The sequence below is a fragment of the Patella vulgata genome, chromosome 1, assembly GCF_932274485.2.
Source record: "Patella vulgata chromosome 1, xgPatVulg1.2, whole genome shotgun sequence".
NCBI classification, from domain to species: Eukaryota; Metazoa; Mollusca; class Gastropoda; family Patellidae; genus Patella; species Patella vulgata.
Genome location: NC_065879.2, coordinates 64,648,722 through 64,667,048, shown reverse-complemented (window position 1 = coordinate 64,667,048; position 18,327 = coordinate 64,648,722). Strand labels below are relative to the sequence as shown.

At 35.5% G+C, this 18,327-nt stretch overlaps 1 protein-coding gene across 1 annotated transcript; it reads left to right on the top strand.

Annotated features, from left to right (window-relative positions):
• Positions 1 to 657: 657 nt before the first annotated feature.
• On the top strand, positions 658 to 15,045 carry LOC126824903 (receptor-type tyrosine-protein phosphatase kappa; the record flags this gene model as incomplete). Its single annotated transcript, XM_056098763.1, has 18 exons — positions 658 to 826; positions 1,168 to 1,308; positions 2,162 to 2,307; positions 3,450 to 3,537; positions 4,162 to 4,238; positions 4,535 to 4,574; positions 5,069 to 5,166; positions 6,299 to 6,421; positions 7,323 to 7,477; positions 7,951 to 8,086; positions 8,869 to 9,018; positions 9,743 to 9,842; positions 10,177 to 10,250; positions 10,382 to 10,516; positions 11,011 to 11,148; positions 11,494 to 11,648; positions 12,664 to 12,799; positions 13,003 to 15,045. Coding segments are annotated over 18 exons (2,136 nt in total), but the record flags the coding sequence as incomplete, so codon positions are not given.
• Between the last annotated feature and the right edge of the window lie 3,282 nt (positions 15,046 to 18,327).

The following is an 18,327-nucleotide window of genomic DNA, read 5'->3' as shown; positions in this document are numbered from 1 at the left end:
GGGTGTAATAAAACAGATGGATACTGTAATGCATGTTCTTTAGAAAAATATTATGGAACGTTCTGTAATATCGCTTGTAGTTCTACATGTAGAGGAGGGTGTGATAGAGATGGCATATGTTATAATTGTACTGAGAGACATTATGGTGATAATTGTCAATCGGACTGTAGTTCTACATGTAGAGGAGGATGTGATAGAGATGATGGCATATGTTATGATTGTACTGAGGGATATTATGGTGACGTCTGTAATACCACATGTAGCGCCACATGTTCAGAAGGTTGTAGGTCATCGGACGGTTTTTGTGGCGATTGTAAGAATATGTACCATAACGTATGTAATTTTACATGCAATGTGAATTGTAAAGAAGGTTGTTATAGAGATGCCAAATGTATGGACTGCTTTAAAGGTTTCTATGGTGATAGGTGTGGCAAAAGGTGTAGTAATTGTAGAAATTATAGTTGCGACATGACCAGTGGCTGCATTGAAGGATGTACAGCAGGTAAAACCGGACAGTATTGTGATAAGAGTTGTTTTTCGAGTTGCATTTCTTGTAAACGCTACAATAAATCAAGCTGTGTGTCTTGTAAACGAGGATGGTTTGGATCAGTTTGTAATAAGACGTGTCCAACAAGATGCTTGTATAGTTTTTGTAATATGGATGGTACCTGCGGTGCCTGTAAAGCAGGATATTATGGAAAGAGTTGTGACAAGATGTGTAGCAGCAACTGTAGATCTACCATAGGTTCACCTGTATGTAATTACACCCATGGTTCATGTACTGATGGCTGTGTACATGGTAAAAAAGGAAACCACTGTTCTGAAGGTAAAACAAAACAACGCGTAAGACTAATAGTTAAATGGAATAGGCAGTAAATTTTTAAAAAAACTAGCTATAGTTAGATATTTAAAGGAACAATGGTGACACAAAGAACACCAACTATTACTATTAAACAGTACACAAATAAAACTAATACAGGATTTTTTAAAACTTTACAATAGTCAAAATACTGTTAAGTCAGACTTTCTTCAGTGCTCAGCCCACCCGGTTTAAACTACTTTCTTGTATATGTTTTACCTGATAGGTTGTTTTAAATGTAACATTTGTTATTGTAGCGTGTTTAGATGGATCATATGGTTAGTTTAACTGTATCGTTGTTATTGTAGATTGTCCTGAAGGGTGGTATGGTTTAAACTGTTCCAACAAGTGTGGTTATTGTAAAGGGGGGAAAGGGTGTAATGTATCATCAGGAGAATGCGGCTTACAGGGCTGTCAGGAACAATATACAGGGCCTAATTGTCGAGAGGGTAAGTAGTTTTAATTAATTAACTGTGTTGTATTGTCAAATAAAATTCCTTGATTGGTACAGGTTGACATTTGCACTGCATAATTCACTAATTTGCACTGCATAATTAGGTAGGTACGACTTTAAAATAACTGTATGTTTATAACTATAATGATGACATCTCGTCTATAAGAACTAAATCTTATTTCAGTAAAATCTACTACAGCCAATACAACCCTAATTGTTGCAGTTGTGTTTACTGTCATAATACTAATGATGATGATGATGTTTGGTCTTTATATTTGGAGGTAAATATTGTCAATCATCTTTTTATGTTCAATTATTATCTAGATGTACTTTTCACAATGTCTTGGTCAACATAACCGGAAGTGATGAAACCAAATGAAAACTCCGTTAGGTCCAACGCCTATCATCGGGGTGACTCATATAAAACGGATATTTAACACAAATACACATATTGCGGAAATCTGCACAATAAAACACATACAGTACAAATAGCACTGAAAATACATATATGCAGGTACATAAATATTCCTCAGAAACCAAGGGTGTAAGATGTTGCCTGGTCATAAGATGTCAAAGTAGGATCAAATTATACAAAAAAATAATGTACATTATTACATAATACTGTGTTTATTTTAGGAACAGAAATCCTGGATTGGTTTCATCTCTTCCAGAATCCCTGCCTTTATCCAATATACATGTAAATGGTACAGCCCGATTACAGATCGGACAAGTACCGGCAAACAGTTAGTATATATCTATCAGTCTCTAGTGTTTTTGACATAAAGTAGCGAATAAATATGTTCAGATTAATTTCGGTCAGATTTATTATGTTTATGATATTTTTTTAGAAACCACGATCCTTCTGAGTAGGGAAGATGTCAGAATTAATAACGGTCAGGCTTCACAACCAACCACAACCAGAATTCTTTTGGAGGATTTATGGAAATATACCCATGATAAGAAAACAGGAGGATTATTCATGAAAGAATATCGGGTATGCCTCTATAAATTTACATCTAATGGTATATATCAACGGTTATATCAACAATGAATCTTTCATATTATTATGTTGTTATTGAATAGGATTTAACAAGATTCAGTTACAAAAATATTCATTTTATCGATCTATCTACTTATTGCATGATTTATAATTATATTTATTAAGCCTATTAACATGTGTGTAATTCATATAGTATTGTATTTTGATTGGTGACTACAACGAAGGTCTATACACTAGTCGTGTATTTACTCCAAGCTCTTTGTTGTATCTTAACTTATATCTTTAATATTATGTTAAAATGGCTATCTACCATCCACTGTATGTATACAATTGTATAGATTATTCATACATCTCTTATGACTTGATACATAACAGAATCAAAGAAATAAAGGTGGTTGACTCATTTAACCGGATGTGTTTGGGTGTATATCTGAATGAAGAAATAAACGTGGTTAATTTATTTAACCGGGTGTGTTTGGTTTTAGATAGATTTAAAGTCTTTATCAACCGTAACATAGAATTAATTGAGCTTTTTCTACTAATAGTACTTCCCATTTGAGAGAAGTTGTGATGGAGGTGACGAATGATCTGGCATCTTCATAAGCGTGGACTTCGACTCCTGCTTAACCGCGTGGTCTTTCAATTGGTTACATGGCAGTGGTTCCCAACCTGTGGTACGGATACCACTAGTGGTACGCGAGGGCCTTGCAGGTCGTACGCAAGCACTTTCGGGGCCATGAACGATTTTTAGTTATTTTTTACTTCCCAAAAATGTTTACTGCCTAACACAAGATAATACCCATTATTTTCGCAGAGTGTATGTTACTATTCGAATTGAGTTTCTCTGGAACCAGGTGGTACGCGGCGACTGTACGGAACCTCCAAGTGGTAGTCTATCACAACAAGGTTGGCAACCACTGTTATATGGGAATTATTATAATACAAATTTGCAAAATGTTGATCCAGTTGTGTATAGTTGGCGTTAACGTCACTACATATTCGTGTTACTGCGAGGAGAATCTGTTTACGTTAACTAATTATTTCTTAAGAAAATTGATTAACTAAATATATTGTATGTATACAATGTTATAAATGTCTGAAATGACTCTGACATTTGATTTTATTTCATGTTATAGAAACTACCCAGTGGTATGTGTGAGTCACATGTAGTCGCTCTGTTGCCACAAAATAAATTAAAGAATAGATATAAAGATGTATGCGCCTGTAAGTTGTGTTATGTATTATGGACAGTACCAACAAATGAAATGAAATGGGGGTTCAATGTCCGATTGGGCTAATAAAGACGGTGAAGGGGGGGGGGGGGGGGTACAACAAAATTTATAAACAGATTTTCAATTTTATGTAGATTCTGGGGCAAGAAGTAACCAGTCTCTTTTTCTTTAAATAAAGCTATCTCTCCATTATGCAAGAGCTAAATCAGTCTATTGCAGGCCTTTCTTTAGGCCTGAAATGTTATCTAAATTATTAATCAGACATTTATTAACCTATCCAGACCATAATCAACTCTAGATGGCATGGCTAGCCTGCGATCTTTAGTGGATTATTAGCCGATATACTGCATAACTTTCCTTCACGATTTAAAGATTGAATGGATAATCGAGACTGTGCTGTTTATCGTACTGACTTTAGTAATGATGATCGAGGCTAGGCGGAAATTTTAATCGCTTAGTTTACGGTTCATAGAGGACCATTTTGAATGAAATTTTCAGCAAATTGCCTTTATAGTGAGAACTGCCAACTCGTTATCGAATCTCCCATAATGTATCTTTAACTATAAAAAGTAACAAATGCTTAAGCTTTAAAATGTCATTATTTTAAATATTACAGTTGACCATACCAGAGTTATTCTGGATATAGAAAATAGCAACTCTGATTCGGATTACATAAACGCCTGCTATATTTCGGTAATGCATTATTATTTATTTATATTTTTTTTTCAAATTAAACATTAGATCTAGCTGGGTCAATTTATTTTCTTTGTGTGTGTTTGCGTGTAGGTTGATCTGTAACAACTTACCGAACACGTATCAAGCCCGCCTATTTAATCATCAGCTAAACACGTTTTATGCCCGACTATTTTAGCTAACTACTGTTTATTGCCCTATACAATTTTATATACATATTTGACAAGCTTTATGGAGGATGAATTAAAAAGTCCGTCTAAAACCATTTGCATAATATTTTCTTTTTTTTTTTTAAGGGCTACAAAACGGTAAAACCGGCTTACATTGCTTCACAGGGTAATATTCTTAATTTATCATTTTCTTTGTGCGATTTAATGAAGTTTTTAGAAAAATAAGTTATTGGCCTTTGTTTATCATTGTAGTGTTTTATGTAACTAAAAGAGTTCTGTTTAATATCAGGTTATCTACCCACCGATATTAATGGGTTCTGTTTAATATCAGATGCTATACCTGCTTATTTTAATGAGTTCTGTTTAATGTCAAGGTCTATACCCGCTAATAATAAAGATGTGTTTAATATCAGGTCATATACCCACTAATATTAAAGAGTTATGTTAAATACCAGGTCATGTACCCACTAATATTAGAGGGGTATGTTTAGCACCAGGTACTATGCATAATATTAAAGAGTCGTGTTTAATATCAGGTCCTACAGCCGCTAATAATAATCAGTTGTGTTTAATATCAGGTCCGAAGCCCACTGACATTAATGAGTTGTTTAATATCGGGTTCTATATCCGCTAATATTAATGAGTTCTGTTTAATATCAGGTCCTACACCAGCTAATATTAATGAGTTCTGGAGAATGATCTGGGTGGTGGAAGCTGATAAAGTTGTTATGTTGACTAACCTGGTTGAACTTGGAACTGTAAGTGTTCACACATTTAATTAAACATACATTATGCAATAACTAAATCTGTCTATCTGTCTTTAGGCCTGAAATATTTACTAAATTATAAATTAGACATTAATTAACCTATCCAGACCATAATCAACTCTAGATGGCATCGCTAGTCTGCGATTTTTAGTGGATTATAAGCCGATTTACTGCATAACTTTCCTTCGCGATTTAACGATTAAATGGATAATCGAGACTATGCTGTTTATCGTACTGACTTTAGTAATGATGATCAAGGCTAGCCGGAAATTTCAACCGCTTAGTTCCCAGTTCATAGTAGTTCAATTTGAATGAAATTTTCAGCAAATTGCCTTAACATTATCTAGTTGTTAACTATTATAGTGAGAACTCGTTATCGAATCTTTATCTCCCATAATGTATCTTTAATAAGCATGGGTAGACAGTTTTAATTTTATTATGTGAGTGTTAAAGTCAAATAATTGTTTCAAGAATATATTTCATAAATTCGCCGGATCGAAACTGAAGTGTATTTGTCAACAGATGTAGTTTTACAAAGCCTTCTTATTGTGATAATATTTTGTTCTCAGCCATTCGTGGGAGCCACGGTGGCTCAGTGAAGGTTCCGAGTTTGATCCCTGTATTGACCGAGACAATTCATCGGGAGTACCCGTCGTGACCCCCCCCCACCCCCGCCCTTGTCAATGGTGTAGGACGGAGGGCCTGGCAAAGGACAACGAAAGAGCGAGACACAGTGTGCCCGTTGGCGTGCACATAAAAGAACCCATGGCAGTTGGAATTCGATATAAATTCGATATCATAGCACACTGAATGGCATATTCCCGTCTTCATTAGCCCCGTCGGAGCAGAACAGTAGCACGTTAAACCCCATTTCTCACCCATTGGTCATTTCACTGCTTTGTAAACATGCTTGAGAGAAATATTAATACATTTTAACTTGTTAAAGACCGGTTATTGCTGGTTTAATTGTATTTGTGCATAAACCCTGTATCTCTTTTGTAAGCCATTAGATTTATCTTTAACCGGATTTGATTAATTGTTATTACATGACTGTATTTTATTATGAGTTCTTCTTTCATCAAGGGATACCCGTTGTAAAATGTGCATATTATCTTGTTGACAGAGTAAATGTTTACAATATTGGCCGCTTGTTGACCAGAAAGTTGAACACGGGGGTATATCAATTATAACCATACAGGAAGATATATTTTCTCATTTTACTATTAGAACACTTCAAATATCGAGGGTAAGTTGTATCCTTATTCATGTTGATTATAGGGCCTACTATAAAGAAGTCAAAAAAAAAAAGTGGTGGGAGATTCATGTCACACTATAAAAACACTTCAAAGAAAGTTCACATCAACACAATATTCTTTCAAATGTTAAGAAATAGAGTTTCACATAATATTTCCTTTCGTGCTACGCTTTGGAGGAGAATTTTGCCAAATACAAAAGTACAACAAAAGACAGACACCTTTCCTCGGATAAGTGGTATCAATGGTGCCACCCGAAAGAACAGACTACACGATATAGTCAGTCTTAACAAGTGAGACCTCCGCGTTTATCAAGATGGTCCTTATTGACCACAGCCGAAAACAAGACATTCAGTGTCATAACCGCTCGACTACCACGGATCACATGAATACATCATTATACATTGTGCGATGATGTCCCAATGAATAATGCAATAATTGAGAATTACATTTTTATGATTTACATTGGCGAGTTATTTTTCCCATGACATCGCAGACCCGGAACTGTACACCACAGTAAAGGTTTGCCTCCACCGCCTCAACTTCGGCCATCTGTGTGCCGGGTCCATACCTTTGATGTGATAGTGATCAAAAATATATGACACTTTATATACATCCCACCGCTTTTATTTTACTTTTCTAGGATTGTGACATTTTGAGGATAGGGTTAAAGTTTGACCTTTAATAAAATAAAAGAATCCACGCCTGGCATTCACTTTCACCAGATACAGCACCTTTGTACGGTGGATGTGTTCCTCTAACATGAAATGATTTTTAAAACCGCATCCTGGCATCTTTTTGAGTTTCGCCTCTATTATTTGTCTTCTGGGTTTCGAGTTACTTCTACTGATTTAGTGTAAAACTAGACCTATGTCCATAGAGATATGTTTTCAGAATGGCGGTGATGAGACCCGGACAATCAAACAGTATCACTATAAAGCTTGGTCTGATAGAACAGTACCACCCGATGTTGTGTCGTTAATAGAATTCAGAGACAAGGTGGTGAAATCACCAACTAAACATCCTGGACCAATTGTCGTTCACTGTAGGTGAGTAACTAAATGTTGTCGAAATGTTAGTTTTATGTTAAAGAGGTATAAGGGGCTTTGAAGTTCTTTGCCGTGTGTATATTCTTGTTAAGAGTAGCTGTGCATCATTAAGTTTTTATGTCATGGTCTAAAAAGGTTTCTACGAATTAAATAGTTTATTTGTAACCTGACAAGTAATATATCTGTATATCATGTATTATATGTGCTCTTTTATTCTCCTTACTTTGATGGCAGGTGGAATTCCGTGGTGAGCTGCGAAAATGCCGCTATTCGTCAATAATCGGTCAAAGTTCTACTCCCCGACATTGCACACGTGACATATACTTAGCTGATGTATAAGTGCTGGTATTGTATTATATAATGCTGGTATTATATTCTTTATTTTTTATATAGTGCCGATATTATATTTGCATAGTTTTGACTGATATTATATTTTTATTGTTTTGTTTCATTTGTTTATTATTATTATTTAGTGCTGGTATTGGTCGAACTGGGACCTTTATAGCTTTAGATTATTTGATGGAAGAAGGAAAAGTTGAAGATTCTGTTGATGTATTTAACTGTGTATCAAGAATGCGACATGAACGGGTCAACATGGTTCAAACAATGGTGGGTATATAATGTGTTCGGGTGGTATTACCTGCTTGAGATCGGACGTCTTTTGTTTTTGTAGAGATGCCTTCAGTGGCAAAGGTTGAACCATCAGTATAGTTTATAGGAAGATACATATTTTGTACACGGTCAACGACAAATTGACAGCCATCATGCTTATTGCGCATGTTACAGACTTTCCCTTTGAAAAAGACTAGCATATGCCGTATGATGTGCTATGAGGTACCTTTGGCACAGAAAACGGCCTTTCCGTTAAGTCTTCATGGAATTCCAACTGTTAATTGTTCTTTTATCAACGTTTACACGGGACTTTGGTTGACGTACCATCCGAACGACATGAAATTGTTCCTTGTCAGACTATCTTTTCTACATCGCTGACCAGGGGAATCAACACCGGGAAATGCCTTGGAACTTTCTCGGGCAAGATCGAAATAGAATCTAGTACGTCTTGGTTAGTGCGCCAGCAACTTGCTTACTGGACCACTGTGGCTCCCAGATGGTGATTATAGTTAACACGCAGTTCTTGTTAAAAGTCTATACAGTCTTTGAGCGATACAGACGATGATGCTGGTGGGTGTATTATGTATGTCACTTGGCAACCTACTATCGTGTCTTTAATGAGACGTTCCCTGAACCTAATCATTGAACTGAATACAACTAATATGACCTAATAATAATGCATTATATTTCTACAACATACACTATTGTATTTCCATTAATATTTTCTATTTAGCAATTTCATTTTAATTTTATTATTTCATTGCTTGTTTATACCTTAGGATCAATACTGTTTACTTCATGAAGCATTGGCTGAATGGTACTTGATGAATGAGACTGTTATTCCAGTTACATCCTATCAACCAGTCGTTCAAACGCTCCTTAAATCCAACAGACAAACAGGGTTACCACAGCTTCAAAGCTTGTTTCAGGTGTGTTTTACTCCAGAAGTACAATTTTTTTAATTAGCTTGATGTACCATTTCTCGATAATGAAAATCACAATTGATTTAAAATGGAACAAATCTATATGACTACTTAGCAAATTATAAACTAAAATTTGTTAGTTTTGCAGATTTTCCAATTATATAAAGATGCTTTGTGTAAGAGCTAAATCTACTTACTGCAGATTTTTCTTTTGGCCTCAAATGTTATATAAAGAATTTTATTCACATAACACGCCCATAATCAACTCCATTGGCCATCCAATGCTTGTGACATTTAATGGATTGATTCACGATCGCCGTTTAATAATTTAATTTAAAAATGGAAAATCGAAACTAGGCTCACAGTCATATAACTTCTGAAAAAAATCTAGGTACTCTAACAATCCCGTCAAAAGAGGATTCTACATGGAAATGACAATCGAGTTATTTTCAGATTTTTATGGTTTCAAAAATACCTCATAATTCATATCTTCACTCTTAATACCTCATTTTTTTTCTTTTGATTTATTATTATTCAGTCTTTATATGAAGCTGTAGTTTGATCGTATTTAAATAAAGTTATGCATATCTGCGGTCTTAGAGTACCCCTTGTTGACGACAATTTTTTTCGTGCAACGAGAGTTAAGAACAGATCGTTCCAAACGTTCTGACGGTGTATACATTGGTCTATGTCTTATCCTAATAGTTTTAATATGTTTTAAATATTACAGAAGATAAAATATGCTTGTCCAAAACAAGATAAAAGTGACTTTTTTGCAGCACTTTCCGAAGAAAACAAAAATAAAAACCGGGATTCGACAATATTGGCCTGTTAGTACATTTTTATTTTCAAATTCTATCTATCTACTTAGTTTATAAAAGTCTGGTGTCCGGAACTAGTCCACTAATGCTAATTGACAATACTTGGTGTTGACTGAAGTTAGCAACTTTACAGAAATCCAAATAAAGCGTAACAGAGGTAACTGCCTCGTGAATGCATATGGTCATTTCTCCTGGGGTGGAGGGCAGCTACAGAGTAGATAATATTTAGAATTATTGTATGTTTCTGCCAACAAGAAAAGTATGCTCGTCCCTTTTGATAAATGATTATTACATTCTATTTTAACCTTTTTGATCAACTGTCTTGTTTCTAATTTAATTATAGCTGATAAATATCGAGCATATCTGATAACAGAAGTTGATGGTTCTAATGATTATATTAATGCTGTTCATCTTCCTGTAAGTATTTATACTTAAAACAGTTATTTTCTTATGTGGTTTTATATGGTTAATATTCTTAGTAATTCGTGTCACGGATTCATATCTGCACAAAAACTAACGGCTATTATATTAATCTACTTGTGTTTTAGAGTTACACACGAAAGGGTGGTTTTATATTAACACAGACACCATTACGTAACACAGTGACGGATTACTGGATGCTTGTGGCTGATGCCGGTGTTCAAGTTATTGTTGATTTTGATCCAGTAGTTACCGGCATAAAGGTAAGGAACTAAACATCTAGAAAAGAGGAATTTGATATCGATTCCACTTATTGCAAATATTTCAAATCACATAAAGACAAGAAATAAAATTAATTTTATACGACTTGATCACCATATTATAGAAATCATCCTTGTCTTAAATCACAATTTGATACCAAACTGTCACTTTGTTAAGGAAATCACCTTTTCCCTACGACACAATTTAATAGGAAACTATCACTTTGTTATTGAAATCATCTTTGTTGTTTTCCCTTGCAGTTCAAACTAACCTCTTCTGACGCTGACAGCCCAATTGACGAGGCACCAGGATTCTTGATTTGGATAGACAACGATAAACAACTCCATGAAAACCAAATTTCAGTCCTACGTTACCATTTTATCCGAAACTACACATTGTTGTCCTAAGTCACAATTTTAAGCTATAACAGCTGTTTGCTTTGGATAATGTCCGGCTTGCTATTTTATTTAAGTAGTATTTTTAAATTGTATTTCAGGATTCTAATCCGTACTTCCCAAGTATTTCAACAACACAACGGTTTGGCCCTCTCCTTGTAACGTGTACTGAAGAAGATGTTCATATAGAGACTGGTCATTATACAATAAATAAATATAATATTAAACAAGCCACTAATGTAAGTTGATGTAAATGATATTCAACAAATCACATTAAACGTACCAATGGTGTAAATTCTATAACAATATAAAATGCACCACTGATGTAAGTTCTATAGAAATGAAATGGGGCGTAATGTCCCACTGTTCTTCACCGACTGGGCTAATGAAGGCGGGATTATATATAACCATATTAAACGCACCATAGTGTAAATTCTATAATAATATTAAAATACTAGTGGTGTGAGTTCTATAATAATATTAAACGCACCACTGCTGTAAGGTAAGTTCTATGGTAATATTACGCATATCACAACACAATGACATGATAGATATTTACATAAGATTGGTTAATTTAATTTCAGGATGAATTTAACCTGGATGTAAAGTTATACAAGTGTAATTTCTGGAAAGACGACACAACTGTTCCCGTATCCCCCGCGCCAATATTCATGGTTTTGAAAGATATTCGCAACTCTTACATGGACTTATATGATGATCCAATCCTTGTACAGTGCATGTAAGTAGATTTCCGATTTACGCTATGGATCATATGTCTGTAAATCAAATCCTTTTAGGTTGCCTGACCAATAAACACCCTCTCTGCTATCGGGTCAAAACAGATGTACGTTTTTGTTTTGTGCCAATAGTATTTGTTACGTGTTAATGTGCATATTTTTCACAGTGTATTAGTATCCAGAAGAGGCTACAACAGAATTAATCTCGGTCACACAGAACCTCCTAGGCTTCAACGTACGGAGCGTCTGGGACCGTTGTCAGTACTTGACAAAAAGTTTCATTGCCCATGTGTAACCGGGAGGTTTTATTATGTGATTGATTATCCAGTCAAGTAGGAGTCGTGTCCCTTCCTGCAATAAATCCCACAATTCTTCCATTATTATAAACAAACATGAATCGTGACGACGAATTAGGGTTAATTTTAAAAAAACAACCATAGATATGGCCCATGAAGAGTGAAATTTTACAATAAAAACATTAAAAGTGTTGGATATTGAACTGGTAATGCAATCAAATGGATTTTCTGGAATGGATTAGACTAGCTTTATGATAATGTGAAAGGCCGGATAATCTAGTAAACGACCTATCCAAACTAACAGTCGTAGAATATTTTTCTGGGTGATAGAGACTACAACAGAATGCAATCATCGAGAGTCCACGGTGACTCTATGAGTAAGACGCTGGAACAAAGGTCATGGATTCGATCACGATATTTACCAAAATATTTCCTTGAGATCTTCTTGTCTGGCTTCCCCAAATCATTGGTGAAGGGTGGAGGGTCTGGCATGAAATATCGTCAACTCGTTCGAGTGGGACGAAACACGGAGGTCCCGTGTATACGTTGGCATGCACGTAAAAGTTGAAATTCGGTGAAGAGTGGACGGGAACGTCGCTGTCTTGGAAAATGTTCCTTGTGGCACACCATGCTTAGTTAGCAGAAAAGTTTGGCGTTAAAACCCCATTAATTTGTTAGCAATCCATAATGTAAAATGAAATTCCAAAATCATTCTTTGCAGAAATGGCGTCGATAAAAGTGGCTTATTTTGTGTTTTGGCGGGAACTATTGAAAGGCTTTTTACAGAAGAGAATGTGAATATAGTTCATGTTATTCAACAGTTGAGACGATCACGACCACAAGTTATTACATGTTATGTAAGTATATGAGAGTTATCTTTCTTCTTATCAAAAAGTGTTAAACGTTTTGTTAGCACTTGAGAGGGGTTGGTAATATGGTACGATATTACATGCATGTTACCATTCGTCACTACGTGTGCGGTCGGGTATATATCTAGAAATTGTTGTTCTTATCTATTGTTGGCATGTAGGTGAGCTGTAATTTTTATTTTATGTTTTAGGAACAGTTCCGGTTTTGCTATGAAGCCATCGCAGAATATTTGTATGATAGGTCAGGTTACGTGAAGTCTTGCTGAAAGGGGGATAACCACAGTGTTTGTTTGCAATGTTTTACCAATAGTTTATATTGCTATTCTTCTGGTTTTGCAACAATGAAGACATTTATTTTGTAGAAACTGTTATAATTAAGTCATCGCCCTTTTTAGATTTTGTTTTGGTTGTTCTGCTTTTATTCATTTCTTACATATAATGGGAGGTTTACTTTTGCTTTTTTGTTTTTAATATGAACACATTTTTAAAATTTTAAAATTTGCGATGGTTTTAGTATAATATTATAGCTAAAGCAATGATTTTTATTAATTACTCAAAGCAGTGATTTTTTTTGTTTTACTCAGAGCAATGGTTTTCATTAAATAAGATAACGGAATGAATTTTTGTTAAATTACTAAACCAATGATGATTTGATTATTTGACCAATATATTTTTGTGATTGTTTTATTTAGTTTGAAATACACATAGCTGCATTGTATTTTGAATGGGTTCGTCGTTGCTATAGGAAGTGACCAATAGGTGTTGATTTTTTTAGCCATGTGTTATTCACGTGCACCGCTGCACCGTGTAATTTCAGTCAAATACACCATGACAGGTGAACTTCTCCAAGCTATATTACTCAATATACAGGGAATCTTTTCAAACATCTTTCAGGCGTTCCGGTAGATCAAACAATGTGGTGGGGAAGTGATATGTTTACAGTCATCCTCGTTCTCCCCAGTGGCCTCATTCCGTTCTACACCACTAACCTCTGGGTTAATCTATGGAGGGGACACGTTTTCAAGTCATCCGCTATTTTTATCGACCAATCCCATAAATCGTTAATTGAAAAGGAAGTTGGCAAAGGGAAGTAATTCTCATCGGGTAAAGTAAGCCAAAGCTCCCCTTCAAAAGACAAGGTTAGGAATTAGCCAGAAGGTAGTCCAAGTTATACTAAATGCATATTATTAACAACAAATTACAGTTATTTTATAATATAATATATTCTTCAAAAAAAAAAACGCATAGTGACATTTCGTCGTCGGCATACCCTCGCTCTACCATCGCCTCGTTGCAACAGGAACCGCGACTCGTCGCTGAACCAAACTGTTCTCCAGCGTTGCTGTGGCCATACACTGTGTGTCTGAACCCATTGAAGTCGGATTTGACGGTGTCGGCGTATTTCAAAACGGCGTATTTCGTAATCCGGTTTCGCGTTGGCGTCTATGGACTGTCTAGTCTGAGATTCTATGCCGTCCAGGAATTGCTGTTGCAGTAGAGGTCGCTGTTGTGAACCGTTTCCCCAAATGAAGTGTGTTTCTTTTCTCTTTTTTTTTTTGAAGAGTATATTAATGAATACCGGACAGGTGTTTATATATGTAGGTTCAGGAGTGTTATTGTGAATGTGTTAGTTGTATTTTACGTCCGCTTCCACCGAGGTGATATCGCAGACAAGTTTATTGAGAATCAAATTGCCAGGTATAATACGTTCAATAATAATAAACATAACAGAATGAAATATTTCAGACATATAGATGTTATACATATTGAAATCAGCGAAACATACTACAGATTTTGATCATACAATTAAATATAAATAAATTAGAAATATATACATTATTTACATAAATCATTGAGTAAATGGACATGAATATGGTTATCTACCCTTATAAAAACGAAGGCGAAACGATTTGTTTGTAAACTGTTTTCTGATTAGTTCGTAGACTGTAGCTAAAATCTAGGCCAGGCAGATAATCTGAAATCGTGGAAATCCTATGGATTAATCCAGGGTATATTGGAGTAGAACGGAATGAGTACCCTGGGGATACTGAGTATGGTTTACAGTAGGTTTTTTTATTGGTTGGAGGAACAGCAAATGTGAAGAATGCCATATAAAGTATTGTAGTAGATATTTAATACATTCCGCTTATTATTTGGTTTCTTTTTTATTATTATAATGTACTTGTATTATTGTTGAATTGGTCTCTGCTTAATTTGAGAAAAAAATACGTGTCATAAAAGTTATGTGTTTATCTATTCTTTCTGGGGGTTGTTTTGTGTTTTGGTTTAGGTTTTGCGGGAAATAAAATGAAATAGGGTTAAACGTAATACTTGATCTCTTTTTTGACTATGCTGTTCCTTAAACATACAAAAGGACCTAACAGTCAATAATAATTTATCTATATTGCCATAATATTGTATCTTTAACATAAATGTAAGAACAGGTGCAAGGGATGTGTCTTCGTAAACGATTTGGTTACGGCTTGTCTGTCAAATGTCTCCCAATATTGGAACATCTCATTTTGTCAGCGGAAAATATTTCCTGAGATGGATAGACGTTAGACTCTATGTTAATTAATGTATGTTTCAGAAAAAAAACACTGGCCTGTAACATGTTGTAGAAATAAGTAAGGTCGCTGATAAGAACTCAAAAATGGGTATTGACGTAAGAATGTAATGGAAAAGAACTTTTGGGGCATATAAAATACGTGTGTAAAGTATTCTGCCCATCATTGAAGTCTTTTCCTAAATATTTGTGCAAGATTGGGGCCGAGCATTTGACAACCTAATTAACCCCTGCTGTGTTTTTCACGTGCACCGCGTAATTTCAGTCAAATACACAGAGTCGTAGCCGTGAAATGTATATTGGGGGGGGGGGGTCTGCAACCCTAACCCCTAACCCTAACCCAAACCCATTTTTTAAAACCCCTAAAAATAGAAACAAACACCATTTGGCCATGCTGTCTACGAAGACACCGCGTGCAAAAGCATTATGGTTACGTTGCTGGCTGAGCGGGCGATAAATATTTGGTTTAGGTGGTTATGTTTTTGGGTACCTACATGCGATTCACTAGGGGGCGTTCTGAAGCCAGAAGCCAGGGTATTTTTTTGTTCTAAAGGGCACTTTTCAAGTTTGCCATAGCGACGTAAACATATGTAGCAAAGATTAATTTTGTCCGCAAAAATTTGAATTAACCCGACTTTTTCCGCGATTTCGGGGGCGTACAGCCCCTAACCCAAGAGGATGTGCAACTTAAGAATTCCCATTCTGGTCATCGGCCATGATGGTGCCTCCGTTAGGCATAGTGCCAATTTTGTCCGCGTATTTAGGAACAACGGTCAGCTAGCTTCCCTACTAAAAGTCATCCCTCCTGTTGGCACTATAGGGGTTTGAACTGGTGCAATTCTAAATGACAAAACAGTCCTGATTAAAAGTTCTGAATCAGAAAAAAGTCAATCCGTTATAATCTACTTTATGGAACGTCTACGTGGCCTGCATGGATATTTTTATCTTATCAACATTGCCAATATTTGTCGTAAACCCAGAAAGGAAACGCACGTGTAATGTTGAAGAGTCGCGAATTTCAAATAAAAATTAGCATATTTCTGTGAATATTGTGTTTGACCTGCAGCCGAGTAGTTGCACACCTGCCTAACTCGACAAATCGGCCCCGTTTGTCGCGAAGCAGGAGCGCCATCACGTAGTGATCTCTAAAACTATTATGGCCACTTCCGCCTTCATTTCTATCGGGTTTGGAGCTCAAAAGTACGGCAATAAACTCGCTCTAACTTGACTGAATGAAAAATCTAACATACCTTTCGACTTTGTGGAATAACAATCTATAATTCTACTGATCTTTTTTTTGAAAATCTTATCGGATTCCTGAGAACAGATGTAGGCCTATTTTCTTCATGATCACCATCAAAACATTGAAGAATCCATTATGTCGTAAATTTTATGTTAATTAGATTGCCATTACTTAGATTTTCCTTTTTCTCACTGTTTTATTGTCGATTTGGGATGATACGAATATTTGGTATATATTAAAGACGTCTCTATTCATTTGACCTCATTTGACATTTAAACCTATATAATGTACATGAATTTTAGGTACTATTTTTTTGCGGATGAATACAGCTGTTCTGTAATGCTTAATATTGATCTGTAACATTAAGAGTTAAGTGGATTTATCTCCCTTTCATGATTAATAATAATGTTCTCATGAGCCGTTTTTTTTTTTCGGCATGAAGCCTTAGTGCATAAGGTACTTATATGTGTATCTCCCCTGTTGGGAGCTATGCATACTATTATATTTTCTTACTTGACTGTCATTTGGGTTTTCTCTCTTTGTTTGCTCTGTACCATGTCCCCTGTGGACCCTTGATTGGAAATAAAGCTAGTATTATTATTATTTATTATTATTGTATTCTGTTGTAGACTGTGAAAATTTTGGATCCATGTGTCGACGCTTTAAATCACATGGATCCATTAAACCTTCTAACTGTTTAATTCCATTTTTTTCATTGAAGATTCTTATATTACAAATCTTTCCTTACACTAGAAACGTAATCACTGGATCCCCCCTTTTAAACTCCTGCAATTACTTTAACTCCTGAACGTGATTATATGTCTAATAGATGTCTATTTATTTCATTATATCGCTTGGGCATGGGTCTTTAGGGGTGATGAAAAGCCGTGATGTTAGACAGGAGGGTGGTGGGGGGCTAATCCTTGTCACTGGCATACCTAACATCGTGCCAATAAACCGCGTATTCAACAGGCTTTATGATCTACTCATTAAAAACTGTCTTAGGTTTTTTCTCACGTGACCATGACGTCAGGCTATGACAAGGAAGAATGGGCATTTGCATACTTGGCTCTGTGTTTCTTGTGTATTGATATTCTATGGATACTACGACAATTCACAATTTTTTATTTTTAAAATCTGTAGTGTAGATATTCGGCAAAGGTAATCATTTTTGTTTTCATTTGCCAGGTTCCAAGGTGACGAATAGTGATATAAAGTGGCTACATAATATATACTCATCCAATTGCTCCAATTCTGACGTTACTACCAAGCAGCGCAAGACATCCTCTCCCCCCCCCCCCCCCCCGTCATTATTTTATTTTTTTGTCTATATACCATGAAGATGAAATATACATAGTTGTATTGCTCTGTATCATAGAATAACAATTATAACAGTAAATTTGACTATGTGATAACTGTAACGGTCATATAAACCAGTTTAATCTATTACAACTTTAAACCGTATCCATAATAAACTATTAATAATAACAAACATATAATTTGGTAACTGTATACGAAATACAATGCATTTTGCTCATGGGTTGGTTTAAACAATTAGACTGCCTTTGTCGTCTTATGTTTAATGTGTATCCGATATCCTTGGCGTTGTTTAAGCCGATAACCATTTGTCTCTATAAATACATTTTACGTAATCGCTCAACCTAACGTAGATTATGTGCATAAGGTCTCTTAACGCCTTCCATTTAT